A 15,905-nucleotide genomic window follows, 5' to 3' on the forward strand; every position below is an offset into this window, starting at 1 on the left:
TAAAACAGCAGAGAGTTGTATGAAAACAGTTGATGACTGTCCAAACGCATTTGTAATTTGTTGGATAGAATGACAAACTGCTACTATGATGAGCAAAAATGACTAAATGTTGTGCAAATGTTAATATTGATATGAGAAATGCACCAAAGTGACTGAGAAAAACTGTATTGTGCAAAATAAAAAACTTCAAACTTCAATTAGTATTTTTTCGATCAAGACTTTATATAGAAAACACATGGTCAGTTTAATGCATTGTCGATAATTGATCAACTTGACAGTTTAGAAATGAGTCAAAATGATCTCAATCCTGACACATTACAATTGAAAATGCTACTTAAGCTTTAATCATCCATAGTAATAATCGAGTAGTATAATACATAATAATAGAATATTCACAGGGGCTTTACTAATAGTAATAGTACAATATATATTAAGCTAATAGCACTTGTGTACTTTTACTGGAGTAAGTATTTGTTTTGTTGAAAACTTTATTAAAGCAACATGGTGCAATACAAGAAAATACACCAACAAAACGCCGTCAGGGGGTTTCAACAATACAGGGGCAAGCTTTCATACAAAAACATTGTAAAGTGTACATAAATTCAAAGTTTTTATAGCTTTCATGTTGGTAGATTACTTAATAGACTTAATATATTGTTTGGTTTCATTTTCAAAGGCAAGAAAGAGAGGTTTTTGATTAACGTAACGACATTTATGGATATGCCATTTGGCTAACTGTATCATGAGATTGATGATATAGTATTGTTTTTCTTTTGCAAAAGGAAAGTCAGTGAAACCAAACAGTATATGTTCAAAGCACAGGGACAAATGAGGTTCAATCGAAAAAGAAATCAGGTTACAAATATCTTCCCATAATTTAGTTAAGAAAGGGCAAGACCAAAATAAATGAAAAACATCTTAAGGGTGTCCTTCACAGAAAGAGCAGTTTAAGTCTATGTCTTTCTTAAATCGTTGTAAAAAACTTTAGATGGGTAAATTATTTGAATTATCTTGAAAGATGCAGGACTTCTACTGAATACTTGTTCCAGCAGTGGACTAGTACCAGTCTGGTCATTTAAGGGTTAACACCACTATAGTCCAGTAGATGGCGCTCATACTTCTGTAAGCCCTGTGTACCATCAGAGCAGAAGAAGATCACGAACCAAGAGGAACTGGGCTAGTGCTACTCGATCATGTTATTGATCACCATGTCGGCGTAGAAGGAAAACAAAACCCAGAAAACCAGCCGGATCAGAAACGGAGTGTTTAAGATGTCAGGAGAGGAGGAGAGGGGGGTGGTCCGGGTCAAAGTCAAGGTAGGATGGTGAATGTTTGACGGACTAACAGTCTGACAGCGTCAGCTAGTCAGCTAGCCCCGTTATCCTGTTTATTTATCGCTCTGTTCGTGTTTCCAACCCATAGTCTGATGATACACCTCGATATAAAACACCTATAACTCTGGCTGTGGAGCAGTGTGTCCTCCGTGGCCACCCAGCTACCCGTTATTGTTCCCGTTATTGTGTTTATCGACAGCATTGTTTGTTGTCTATGACAGCTAGAAGTGCTAATCGATCTTTTTATCTTCCATTATAATCGACATCATAACTGTTATCTACTAAGATTCAACATTGTGCCATAATAATAATAATAATAATAATAACAACAACAACAACGTTATACTCAGAGCAGTGAAACCTCTCAGACTCGAGCTGATGATGTCACCTGCCTGCTCAGCTAGTGCGTGCGTGTACGTGACGTCACATGTTACCTGGACTAGAAGCAGCTCGTGGCCTTTATTTCAGTTCATATTAATTAATTAATTCATTGATTTGTTATCTTTAATCGCTTATCGGGACTCTGGTCGCGGGCAATTAGAATCACCTAATGCAGTCAACACATTTGTTTTTTTCACAGCCTCACGATATGTTCCAAAATATAAACACGGTTGAATGAGTATAAGATATTTATTCTCAGACAAACTACACACAGTGTTTGTTTTTTTTACATACCTGTGATTGATAAATTATGAAATGTAATTACTGCCCAGCTGCAGTATACAATATACATAGTTCAACAGAATTACATTGCGATCAAATAAACATAAATGTATCATCTCTTCTACACATTTCTGTGAGCCATATTAACACATCTAAGCAAGCAAGTAATTTAAAAAAAAAGAAAATGAATTACTTAGGTATTTGCCATACAAATAGTGTTCAGGCCAATCCACCCTGGGAGAATTTTTTCTACATCTGATCATAAATGTTTTCCATTTAATTAAATGTGTAGATCCAAACTGAGTCCATCATCATCATCATGGTTTTTTGCACAGACAGATTTTTAAATCACACAAACCTTTACTTGTATGTGTTTTAAACATATTAACCCCTTTTACATTGACTGTTTGTTTGTTTATGTTGCTGTTTCACTGCAGATTCCCCTCCCTCGCTACAGTGGGCAGGAAATCTAATCAGTTAATCAATGCATATAAACATTGATGATTTCATCCCACTAAGCCAACATGAAAACTATTAAGTAAATCAGTAAATGTCTGCTGTCAGTCAGCCTGGTGAAGGCAGGTCAGAAAGCCGGTTGCCGATTGGGTTGTACAATATTTAGGTTGTGTGTATGTCACTTAAATTTTCAATCTGCTGTCCCAGTTTCTTGGCCTTTTTCTTTTTTTCTTTCTCTTTCACTTTCTTTCCTTTTTGTTGGGTTGCTAGGTGTCACAAATACTACAGGTAGAATAAAAGTGGGTAATGATGTGTTTAAATGTGGGTAGATGAAAGGTAAAGTGGGGTACAGATTGGTTAGTCAAGAAAATGTACAATGCAAGACCTAATTGAATATGAGAGGTGGGATGGGAAAGTGGTGTAAAATGATGAGGAGGAGGATTTCTTTCTAGTAGAATTTAAAGGCTTAATGGTATGGAACATGTGTATTTATAAGAAAGCGTGTAAGAACTGGATTGTGTGTTTTTATAACAAAAAACCCTGAAAGGGCAGAACCCCATTGTGTTTGTGCCTGTTTATTATTATAACTAAAAATGTGGTATTATATAGTTTTTTAACTGCAAGGTATTCTGCCCTACAAAGCCTATCTGCAGTAACTACGCAAAGGGTAAAACTGAGAAAAACTGCTTTAATGTTTTTTAACTGACCAGCCAAATGTGTTATAGGTAGGAAAGTGATATGACACTTATTTATACATGTCTTTTATGATGTCATTTTTATGTTCAAAAATCATGATTTATTTGACATTTGACCCCAAAAATGTAGTTACTACTAATAGTAATGCAAAAACAGAGTGCAGTAACTACAATGTTGTTGTCTTCTTTCAGCTTTTATATTTTGTTTTCAGTGAATAAACATTTTCAAATTGATTTTGTTATAAGTGTGTTTAAAAGTGTTTAACACCTCTATTCAAATATTTCTGTATTTTAGACTTAAAATTATAATATAAAATTATATTTATAATTATATTTTAGTTTTGATATAATTTTACATCACTTTTTTACTTAATCACTATCTAGATAATAATTTCCCTATCAAATAAACTTATAATTTCTGTTATTCTTGTCTTTACTATTCAACTCAATGCAGACAACTTACTGCTGTCTGCATTGGTTTTGAGTTGGATTTTATAATTACTGCAATTTTTATATAATTATTTCTCTGAAATAAAGTAAAAACAAAATCTGAAACTTTGTCACAAGATAAAACAGACATCAAGGGGTTCAATTTTAGTTATAACTCAATTCCGACCAAAAATACTGCAGTTAGACTTTGTAAGGCAGTATAGTGACAGCCCTTTGTTATCTGTATACCATGCAACACTAGTGGAATATATGAACTGTAATAATTATTATTACCACCACATCACTCAGCCAGATCATTGATCATGTTTCCATTTCAACAGCACAAAGGGATAGTTGAAATCTACTTAAAATCTCAGCATGAGTTATTTTCTACTTGCCATCATAAAGTATATTTTCCCTCAGTAACAGGATTTTATTCTTTATGTTATGTGTTTTACAGAAATGTGACGGGGTGCTCCCTGTGGAGTTTCGCTCCTTTGCTGTTGATCCTCAGATAACATCGCTGGAGGTCCTGCAGCACATCCTGATCAGAGCCTTTGATCTGAACGGGTAAGAGTCATGTTTTTTTGGGTTTTTTTTTTAACTTCTTTTTATTTCCTTTTTTCCAGGTGCAGTCATACATTCACAAATTCAAAGAAACAGCACAGGTGTACATGGGGTAAAGGTAGTCCATGGAGTTTGGCATCCCAACAATATCCAGACAGAGTCCGTATTTGAAAGTGGGCAGTGGTGCTCATTAAGCAAGAAGATTAATATACAGTTTACAAACATTCATTATTCATATTTGAATGGCGAGGGAGGAAAAAATAAAATAGTTAAAGAATAATAAATAAATCAAACAAAAGCAAAACACACATACATAGAACACATCAGTCAGATCAAAAGTCATATCAGTTAATAAAATGTGAAATAATTGGGGACCATTTAGTCAGGAATACATCAGTTTTCAAGGGTAACCTTGCGGTTATATTTTCCATATAGTAAACATCCTTAACTTTCTCTCTCCATTGTGCTATTCCTGACTGTTTTTATAGGCGACTGTGGTTGTTGGTTCGTATCCTTCCAAGTGCAGTCCATTTATCATTTTGTATGTCTGCATTTTCTTCTTTGTCTTCCAAACTAGAAAACGGAATTTCGGGATCAGTTACCTGTCTCGAGATCGGAGCGGTGCTGAAATGTATACTTCTCTGCTAGCTGACTGGGACTTGGATGTTGCATTTGTCAGTGCAGCCAAACCATATTTGCAGCTCAAGATGGACATAAAACCTTCAGAAGACAGTAAGAACACCAGAGTACCCTCGAAGCAAGTTTTAAATATAGACGGAGAACCAAAGAGTCGAGTTAATTTCCATATTGTGGCATCTCCACTTTTTTTATTTTTTGCTTTTGTTACATGTCCCCTGTGTATGAACCTGAACTGTATACTCATATGAGTGAAATGAAATGTTTCTCAGAGGGTTCACATTTCATGACGACAACACAGGCAGTATTTGAGACTGTTTAGCAGAAAAATTGGGACATATGGTGGCAATACACTGCCTGATAAGATCTCAAGAGAAACATGGTGCATTTTGGTACATGGTGTGTTTTGATAGTAAGGGTTATGAATTATTGTTTTCCAAGTGTGACATGTGAATTGTCAGTGTTAGGAGCGATAAACGTGGTGCCATGAAGGAAAAATCTATGCTTTCAATGTCAGTGATGGGAGACAAAATCCACAGTCCTGAACGATTCTCCAAATCCACAGTTTGCTGCTCACCTTGGTTGTTTAATAAATATATTTAAATATATAGCTAGATATATTTAAACCAGGCGGCAGCCTCCGGGTCTGAGCAGGGAGGCAAACCAGGAAGTGCCTTACTGGGGATTTCCACCGGACGCGTTACAGCAGCAGCACGTCTCCACAGCGTTTTTGCTGCGTCTGTCAATTCACACCGGGCGCGTTACAGCATCAGCACGTCAGCTTAGCGAGCCGGCCGTATACACGCAAGATAACGAGATCACGCGATAATCCTGACCATACGGGAGACCGCAAGATCCCGTGATTAACTTTAAACTCTATTTATACAGTCTATGGATAAACTGTGTGTATAAAATAAACAACAACAACAAAAACCAACTTACTTTGCTTCTCTGAGGTGAAAGATATGTTGATCTGACCATCTATCCTTATAAAAACAATATCTTATGTCATAAATGATTGTATGATTTTCCACTTCAACAATCAGTCTCTTGTCGTCCGTGTCGCCGATCCTCTGAGACCCTTTGATTGATTGATTGCTGATCTGGTGCCCCGGTCATAACATAATGTTGATGTGAAGTAGTTTTAGGCTGCATGAACTGCGTATTGTGTTTTATTTTGAAAGGGGCGGAAGTGTTTTACGCTGATTCTGAGTCGGACTTCCTGTCTGGTGCGATCTGCTCTGTTGAGATTCACGCGATTTGGCAGCGTCTCGCGGAGAAATAGAAGTCCTACCTAATGCTCGCGTAGAGACGCTGACGCGATGCTGCAGTAACGTTACGCTACGCGCCCGGTGGAAATGCTCTCATTGATTAGAGTGTTACCTATTTGCAACGTCATACGCGACGCTGACGTGACGCTGCAGTAACGCGCCCGGTGGAAATCAAGCTTTAAGCTGCATTCCACCAAAAATTCCAGCAGGGGGGATTAAGTGTGGCTGCAGAAAGATTTCTGTCCATTCATTTTAATGCAAAATGAGAAAAGTTCTCACTTGATGTATTACTTCAGAACATTTTTTCAGAACACTATGGTCTCAATCGCTCGTAAAAAAAAATCTTCTTCAAGACAGTCTGATGTTTATAATGCAAATAATGGCCCCATTTAGAAGAAAATAGAAGATAAAGAATCGTATGATTTAGGCCGGGGCTACCTTTGATTGACAGGTCACTAACAAGGCGAGCCGTCATAAGGAGAGAAGCAGAGCAATGCGTATCCACGGCAACGTGTCAATAAAGTTATATATAACGTTATATAGATATAAAATAGGAGGTTTAGCGGTTTGGTCTCATAACTTTGACCCTCTAACTGTATTTTCACTAAATGACAGTTTATTTGAAAGTTTTGTTCATTAAAAATGTCTTGTTCAGTGTTTGGTTGGACTAACAGAGACTCCAAGGAGTCGCTGTTCAGTTTTCTTAGATAAGTAACATACATTTTGTTTTTGTTTTTTGCAATTCAAAACTAACATCCAAGTTAATGCTCCGGTTAATGCTAACATGAATTAGCAGCAGCTTCTCTCAGTCAGGTTGAGGTGTAGAGAGGCTGTAGTCAGTGATCAGATCCCTCTCCTCCTCCACAGTCCAGATATGGTCTGCTCCCCGTATCGGAAACAAGATGGCGACGAGTGTAACGCTGAACTCGATGCTTCCAACAAGCCACAAACCAATGGGTGACGTCATGGTCCTTATGTCCATTATTTATATACAGTCTATGATTTAAACACAGAATACTAACATGCAGCCGTGTCTCTGTGAAGCACAAAACAGTTGAATACCTCATAACGTCCATATGTGGATATGGTGCATAATGTCCATAACCTGTGGATTTTGTCTCCCCTCCATCACTTATATTGACAATGCATTATAAAAAAAATGACATGAAGAAGAGGCAGACTTAAAATAGATGACTATTTATTTGCCTGCAGGTCCTGTTATGGAGGACTGGGACATCATAAGCCCCAAAGACGTGATTGGCTCTGAGCAGCTGCTGGCAGAAAGGACCAGGTCTCTGGCTTCTGCAGCTCTTCCCTTCACCCAGTCTCTACTGTCCCAGGTTATTTCTCCTTCTCAAACCTTCCTCATACAGTCACTTTTACCTTCTACCCTCTATGAGTCAGGGTCTTTGCTTATGCGCCTGTTTCACTTGTGTTAAGGTGGGCCGCACCCTGACTAGAGTCCAGCAAGCCTTCAGCTGGTCTTACGGGGAAGAGATCAAGCCTTTCAAGCCCCCTCTGAGCGACGCCGAGTTTCACAGTTACCTCAACGGGCAGGGCCAGCTGACACGACCCGAGGAACTCAGACTGCGCATCTACCATGGTGGTGTGGAGCCTTCACTGCGCAAGGTGGAGAACCTGTCAAATAATCAGTACAGGACCTTTTAATTGGGTTAAATTAAGATTCCAACTCTGCTTTTCAATTCTGGTTCTTATTAAATCCTAGCTCTGATTCCTGGCATAGCATTCCAGTACAACTCTGATTCCAAATAACTGTGGGAAAAGTAAATATAACCCAGTTGAGTGATTATTTGCTAATCCTTTATGACATATATTCAGTGGGAAAATGTACAAAGACAATATATTTAATGTTGAGGTTTGCCAAAGGAGTGTGGTGGCTTTGGAAATGACCATATGTAAAGCTTTGGATAGGGACCGCCACAAAATGTATTTAAGCCACCAAAATAACACCTTTATCAGTTTAAATGCACGCTATATAAAAAATTGTCACTCCTTTACATTGCTGTCAGAAAGCCCTTAACAACAGGAAACTGAAGTGGTTATCTATGCTTTCTTCAAAGCCACCTCACTCCACTGACAAAAGCAGCAAATTGACCTTGCAGAACACAAAGGTGGCCGCTGAAACGTTGATTTATTTGTGTTATTGTGTGACTTGCAGATCAAAAGCATCCACATCAGTATATTCGGTGGCATGATATACAAACTTGCCAATGTTGACTCAGCTAGTGTCCATAGCTATCTGTGCTAACATTAGCCGCTGCTCTTTGCGCAGCCTGAATGGGAGTTGATCCATCGAGTATTAACTACAGTATTGTCTGCTGTTGTTAGGTTGTTTGGCGTTACCTCCTGAACGTCTACCCCGATGGACTAAGTGGACAAGAGAGAATGGACTACATGAAGAGGAAGACGAGGGAGTATGACCAGCTGAAGAGAGAGTGGACAGCCCGGGCCTGCCACGAGGACCTGGAGTTTATCCGTGGAAATGTTCTAAAAGACGTCCTGAGGACAGACCGAGCTCATCCGTACTATGCAGGGTCTGAAGACAGTCCGCATCTGACAGCCCTCACAGACCTGCTCACCACGTTCGCCATCACACATCCACAGGTGTGTAGAAACATTAGTTGTAACACTTGTAACTGCGTTAGGGTTTGGGTTGATAGTATCTTATCTAATCAGAATCTGGTTATCAAATTATCCCTATGTAGATGTTATTAAACTATGAAGTGAGGTTGCTCACCATTGGGGAGCAAGAGAGTTTGATATATATATATATATGTGTATATATATATATGTATATATATATATATATATATATATGTATGTATATATATATATATATATATGTAGCCTGGTTACTCTGTTTTCCAAATAAAAACAAAAATGTACGCATTCAGAAATGATAGATTTCGATCTATCTATCATGCAATTGTAAAGTTGTACTTGTATGTTACCTCATTGGGTCATACTCTGGTTGGTTGGCCCTCAAGTTCAAGGGTCGTTTGCGCATTTACAAGCATGAGAAGAAACTGTTGAGTGGGATTCTATGTGTAACAAACGAGCATATACATGATAAATGAGGCCATGCTCTACCCTTGAACTAAAAGAATTCTGTCAATGAAAACTTTTAGTTTCCTAAAATCTGCAGACTATTTTACTGATAAAAACATTTGTATACCTACATGATTGAGTATTCTGTTTTTATTTGTAAGCTGTAGACTTCTGTAACTTTGTATCGATGTGTTCTTTTCCAGATATCGTACTGTCAAGGCATGAGTGATATTGCCTCTCCTATACTTGCGGTAATGGACAATGAGGCACATGCCTTCATTTGCTTTTGTGGCATCATGAAACGGTTGGAGGGGAACTTTCGGCCAGATGGGCAGCTCATGTCTGTTAAGTTCCAGCATCTAAAGCTGCTTCTGCAGTACTCGGATCCTGAATTCTACTCTTACCTCGTGTCCCGAGGAGCTGACGACCTCTTCTTCTGTTACCGTTGGCTGCTTCTGGAGCTCAAGCGAGAGTTTGCATTTGACGATGCTTTAAGGATGCTCGAAGTAACTTGGAGCTCCCTGCCCCCGGATCCCCCTGAAACAGAAGTGGAGCTTCTGGGACCTCCAGTGGAAACCGGTGAAACGGTGTCCTGCAGGGACAAAGTTGAGAAGAAGACGCTTGAGAATGGCCTCAGAGATGATAAGGAACAAAAACAGAAGCAGCGCAAACGACATATGCTGAGGCCTTCAAGAGAAGAACCAGATGTGAGCAGGAATGCCGTCATAGAAGAGAAAGACAGAAGAAATGGGGGCGCTGTAAAGGGAAGCGAGGCTGGTGAATATGATAGTCATCCATTGACCGTGGAAAGGCCAGATTTACAGGCTCCTCCTTTTGAGAGACAGACTAGTTTCGGGGAGTTTAAATACTATACTGCCCGAAGTGAAGAGAGCTTTCATATGGAGGTTGCTGAGCAGCCACAAGGTTTGGTGTCTCCCAAGTTAGTAACAAGTATAGTGAGGCGTCAGTCCACAGTTGATAGTGAGGAGGACACAGGAGAGAGAACTCCTCTCATTAAAAACTGTGGCAATGGTTTCTCTCCAATGTCATCCCCTCCTCTCTTTCCTAGTGGCCTGCCCATCTGGAAAACTGGCCCCTCTGTCTCCCCCACATCTTCAGCTTCACCCTCCAGCTGGCCAGGTGCTTCTCCAGACTCTCCCCCAAAAACTGCATCCCTATCCACAACCAATGGAAGCGAGGCCTTACCCAGAACTGTCCCAAAAGTATCGACCTCCTCTGCCCAAGTGCTCGGCAGTACAGGGATTAACTCCCCCACCACCCCCACTGTAAAAACATCTGTCGCATCTCCGATCCACACCCGTTCCCTCCTCTCTTCACCCATTTTGTCCTTTGGAAGAGGCCCCTCACTGTCCGGCAGCAGGTCGTCCTCCAACAATCTCCCGTCGCCTAGCAACAAATCCCCCAGCACCGCAGCTAACACACCCAACTCTTCAAAAGCTGAGACCACCAGCATCAAACCGTGTTCCCTGCCGCCACCTCAAGAGTTCGGCAAAGGCAACCCCTTCATGCTGTTCCTGTGCCTGTCCATCCTGCTGGAGCACCGAGACCACATCATCAAGAACAGCTTGGATTACAACGAGCTCGCCATGCACTTTGATCGCCTCGTGCGGCGCCACAACCTGAGCAGGGTGCTACAGCGAGCCAAGGCTTTGTTTGCAGACTACTTACAGAGTGAAGTGTGGGACTCAGAAGAAGGGGACGAGGTCAGCTCAGACTCTCCAACAACAGCCACGGCTGCTCCACACTCCCCTTCTTCAACCATCTCCGCCAGGCCCATTTACAGCCCTTTAACATCGCCACAGTCATCGTCTCCGAACTCTACCTATAACCTGGCAACCACCATTCCCTCCCCAACAGCTCAAGTTTCTCTTTCTCCCACTTCGTGACTCCACCATACATCCTTGGATTCCCATCCTCTGTGAACTCCTCGGCAGACTGTGGCCCATTGGAGGCGTGGTTCTTTTTTAGACCGACTCCCCCATTGAAATGGGCTGTTAATGATATTCTCATTCTGTGTATGCTTGAATACATATAATCCTTATCTCTGTAAACATCATGATATTTCTTTTTTTTTTTATTATCAGCAATTCAAGTTTAGCCGTTTTCTTCTCTGTCCTTGAAGCTGGGATGAGAGTGCTTCATTTCTTATATTACCTCATAGTTTGGTAGTTTGGTTAGATGTTCAGACAGTTTGGCAGAACCAAGTGGGTGCATTTAGCCTGGGTTGCCCTTTTTATGAACTTTGTTTACAAGCTCCTGTTTGTCCAATTAGCCACAAAAGTGTCTTAACTTAAGCACTCGAGTTACATTATTTTAAACTTAAGGGAAAGCCTGTACCCCTGGTGTCAGTCTGTCACACAGTAAACTGAGGACCACACTTGAAATCAAGACAAGGCCAGCTAACCTTCCTGACCTAGCCTGTCACCATTAACCTTAAAGGGTAAACCAACAGTACATTAACATAGTTGTTAGACACTCGATACAAAAAATATGTTTTTTAAGATCATAGTTAACTTTTGCCCTATGGTTTGACTAGGTAGCAGTATGTTACCAAGTCTTGAAGCAACATAGAATGATGAGGTCATAATAGTGATTAGTGGTCAAAAATGTATACATAAATATATTATAATGGCAAATATATTGCCATGACAATAATATACATCTTCTGTGAATTCGCTGTAAATACAATATATTAGAACAATTCAACCTGTAGAGACAAGTAAAGCAGCGTTTTTTTGACCCATGTAACACATTTTACCGTTTAATAAGTCCACGAAAGCCTTAACAGGAAAGAATGAGGATATCTGAGCCCACTGACAAACTGCATTAAGAAAAATGCTGCATATTTAGAAGTTTTCTGTGGCAATGGAGAAACTTGAATCAAATGTAAAGTGAATTTTAGGAGTGGCGTGATTGCATACAAATCAACAGAATGACACAGATTCACCTCAGGGGGCAGGAACTGGTGCAAGGACATCATTGTTTCCACCTGAGTGAAAAACTTCCCCACAGACATGATCTGATCTGTCTTTTGATATAGTACAAAACTTTTTTTTTAAAGATCCAATTGGTGGCTTAAAGGCACTGTTGCCTCTGCTTTTTAATCTAACATGTCCCTGAATATTTTAAAAGACAAATGGTCGATCACTTATAGATTCCCAAATACACCATTAAAATTTGATGCTGTAGATTAGCCAAAATGAATAACTGTGTCCGCTGTACCCTGCCATCTGTTGCCATTTCTGCTATCACCAAAACAAAATGTTCTAAAGGTTTAATGTCGCTTGAATGCTTAATGCTTCGGTAAAAAGTGGTTACATGTTTTTGTTTTTTTTTCCCAAGTGCAGTATAGGTAAGGTGAGATAGAGTGGACCTGTGTGTGGAAGGTTTTAAGCTATGTTTAAACAGCTTGAGTGCAATGAGTATCTGTCAGTCATGTTCATATGAGCGATTGAATTTAATTTAATTTAAAAAGTTTTGCACATTCACAGGTGTTTATTTTTAGGGCCTGAGCACTAACATGCCAGGGGCCCAGCAGCCCCTTTCACTGTCAGTGTGAGGAAGTTATTGTGTTAGTAGAGATTATTGTTAAGGCCTGAGCACCAACCAGCTCTCAGACCCATATGTTAAACAGTAATGTGCTTTAATGAACTTCTCCTAGAGATTTAACCTGACCTACTTGGCCAGTGCAATCTTAAGACCTTTATGTTAAGAAGTTTAACTTTTCTTGGAATGCTGTCGTCGTAGCCTGAGAGACGTTTCGCCATGAAACGGGAAGTTGTAACTGGGATGTCCGTGTCCAGTCTGCCCCAAACTTCTCCTGCTTGATTAGAGTCCAGCTCTGAGACATTTCAGTACTGACTCATAGTTCTAGTGCCACCTAGAGTAGGAAGTTATTGTTATACGTTGGTGTACTTCCCTTAACAGGGTCACCAGATCTATTTGGGTCAGTTAAATGACTGACTTTTCATGGACTGCTGTTGCTGTGCGACGGATAATTCGCCATGAAATGGGTAACTTCATTCTGATGAGCTAGGGATGCTTGCAGTGGCGGTTCTAGACCAGTTCTACTGTGGGGGCCAAGCAGGGGCCAGTGTTTAATCAGAGGGGCCCATTAAAAAACGGCAAAGATGATATTTAAGCATCCAACACCTTTATTTTAGCTCATTTAAAAATCTTATTTAAGTATATTTGGAAGATACAAATACGCTGATTGAAACAATGAGACTTACCAACAATAATTATTTTTGCACGACAATAACATTTCTCATTTTTGTGCACAATTACTTTTTTTTATTTTGAAAGTGCAGTACAGTGAGAATGATCTTCTTTTATATACACAAGCTTTTATTGCACAATTCAACTATTATACAATGTACACATTCGGGGTTCCTTTTGTGTACAATGAGATATTGTTTGAACAAAAAATAGGTAAAAATTGTTCCGTCGTCCATCGTTATAAATTGATAATTGAAATATTAATTTGACACAGGGGCCACAGCAGGGGCTTCTTCACAGGGGCAGTGGCCCCTGGAGGCCCCTGACGATGGTGCCTTGACGATGGTGAATTGGCTCAATATCGTGAACAGTTTTCAAAGTCAAAGCCTCCCTTTAAATTTGACTTAGATAAAGGAAATTTGATAGGCTGATGTATAGATGCATTAAAAACAAGATGCTTGGTGCTATATATACCCTATGCCCATACAGTCAGACAGTTCTAATTTACCATGCAACTTTGGTGCTTTTCTTGCTGTCTCCAGGCTCTGAACTTTGATCAGTGCAGTCTAAAGACCTTCAATGAACATTTGTTAAGGTTGAGTTTTCAGCAACATTGTTGCTGGAGCAAGGCAGCAGAGTAATGAAAAATTTCACATGCTGGATAATAATTCAGGCATGAGGACACCTACACCATCATAATCATAATCATAGTGTGACCTACTGAGAACAGGAAGTCAGGTCATCCAGTTTACATGGTGTGGGCGACACATGACGTAGAGCATCATGATATAAATAGTGAGTCTCTAGTACCACAAGGTGGACACAGGAAGTGTTATTTAACTGCTTCAGGCAGTGTCCAGTAGTGGTGAAGCGTCAGAGTCAGCCCACCTTAACCAACAGAACCTGCATTTTAATTAATTAAATCTGCAGGCGAAAGTGTAGGTTTTCTGTTGAGATTATTTTGATTCTGCAATCTAATTTTGGTAATGTGGGATGCTAAAAAGGCAAAGTTCTGCAGTGACTGGACGTGGGCGGGGCTAGCGGGCTCCATAGCAGAACCAAATGCATGGCAATGCGGGTTAAAAGTTCTTGTTTATTGTCACATAATTTGGTGAGATCATTGCTCTCATCATGAGGAACATATTACATTTTGTTTTTGAGTCAATTGTTTTATTCCTGCTTTTTTGTTTTTTCAACTTGAATGTGACTGAGTCAATAACAACAGGCCTGCTTTCTGAAGTCTGATACCAAGAACACATGGGACTGTTTATGTTTTCAGTTATTCATGAAATAAAGTCTGAATCCAGTCGTTGGTAGAGAGAACTCCAACGTTAAATCAGGACAAAGTAAAACATTTAACCCTTGTTAGTCCTCCCATCGACTATGCACCCATGGTCCTCAGGGGGCGAAAAGGACCCCATGACACAAGACTGGTTTTAGGACAACTTAACAACTTATTTTTTTCAGCTTTTAAGGCAACTCATAACCAACAAATTGATATATACTTTTCATATTTTTTCATTATTATTGGTCAATTTTAGTGAAATATACAAAATTAGGCCTCATTTCAAGATAAAAAAAGTAATAAAACCTGAATGTTTTTTTCAATAGTTATATTAGGGGGAAAAATCTTGGTGGGAATGCACAGAGTAGGTTATGTCAACTTTTAGTGAAACTTATGTTTTGAAAACATGGTACATTTTTAGATGACAGCAAAAACATGTATATATCATTTTCATATTTTTTTCATTATTATTGGTCAGTTTTAGACAAATATACCAAATTAGGGCTTCCTTTTTGTGTGTGTGTGTGTGTGTGTGTGTGTGTGTGTGTGTGTGTGTGTGTGTGTGTGTGTGTGTGTGTGTGTGTGTGTGTGTGTGTGTGTGTGTGTGTGTGAGAGAGAGAGAGAGACCTCAACCTCTTGCTCACTGTCCTCCTAAAACCAGTCAAATGTCATGTGGTCCTTTTTGACCCCTGAGGACCATGGGTGCTATAAAAATGTATGAAGAAAGTTGAAATATATTTTATCTATCAAGGAAGCAGAGGGGTACATATGCTGAAAATATCGAGCATTTCTATGAAAGTTAACCTTTATTAATGGTATGATGAAAATGATTTGGGGTCAAAAAGGAGCCCAGGACTACAGGAGGGTTAAATAGAGATATCGTCTCCTCTAACCATGTTACCCATGAGGCTTTGGGTGCAGTACTAGCGATCAGTTTAGTGTTGATCTCCTGCACAGATATTCTGTAGATGTACTGTATGTGCTGGACTCATACTTTCAGACTACTGCTAGTAAAGTAAGTACTGTACATTATCTAATGCTTGGTCAGTTGTTTTTCAGAGATGGATCATTTTATCACTTTGATTATTGGGATTTCCCAAACGCTGTCTTTTTTCTTTGTTTCTCTGTCATAATATTGGAGACACCGTGGGGAAGTTTGTCTGAATGAAGCTAATGTAGGGATCACATATGTGTGGTCTTTATATGTGCTTTGTGTGGTAGAGTTTTCCATGTGATAGAAATTATAAAGAGGAATATGATG

General features: G+C 39.6%; 1 protein-coding gene across 1 annotated transcript; it reads left to right on the plus strand.

Annotated features, from left to right (window-relative positions):
* Positions 1–1,188: 1,188 nt before the first annotated feature.
* On the plus strand, positions 1,189–14,833 carry tbc1d25 (TBC1 domain family, member 25). Its single transcript, XM_059333711.1, has 7 exons — positions 1,189–1,316; positions 4,038–4,147; positions 4,722–4,876; positions 7,264–7,391; positions 7,492–7,680; positions 8,401–8,676; positions 9,324–14,833. The coding sequence occupies exons 1-7, from the start codon at positions 1,272–1,274 to the stop codon at positions 11,025–11,027; spliced, it is 2,607 nt and encodes an 868-aa protein (XP_059189694.1). The 5' UTR covers positions 1,189–1,271; the 3' UTR covers positions 11,028–14,833.
* Positions 14,834–15,905: the final 1,072 nt, after the last annotated feature.

Source organism: Centropristis striata, chromosome 5 (assembly GCF_030273125.1).
Source record: "Centropristis striata isolate RG_2023a ecotype Rhode Island chromosome 5, C.striata_1.0, whole genome shotgun sequence".
Classification (NCBI taxonomy): Eukaryota; Metazoa; Chordata; class Actinopteri; order Perciformes; family Serranidae; genus Centropristis; species Centropristis striata.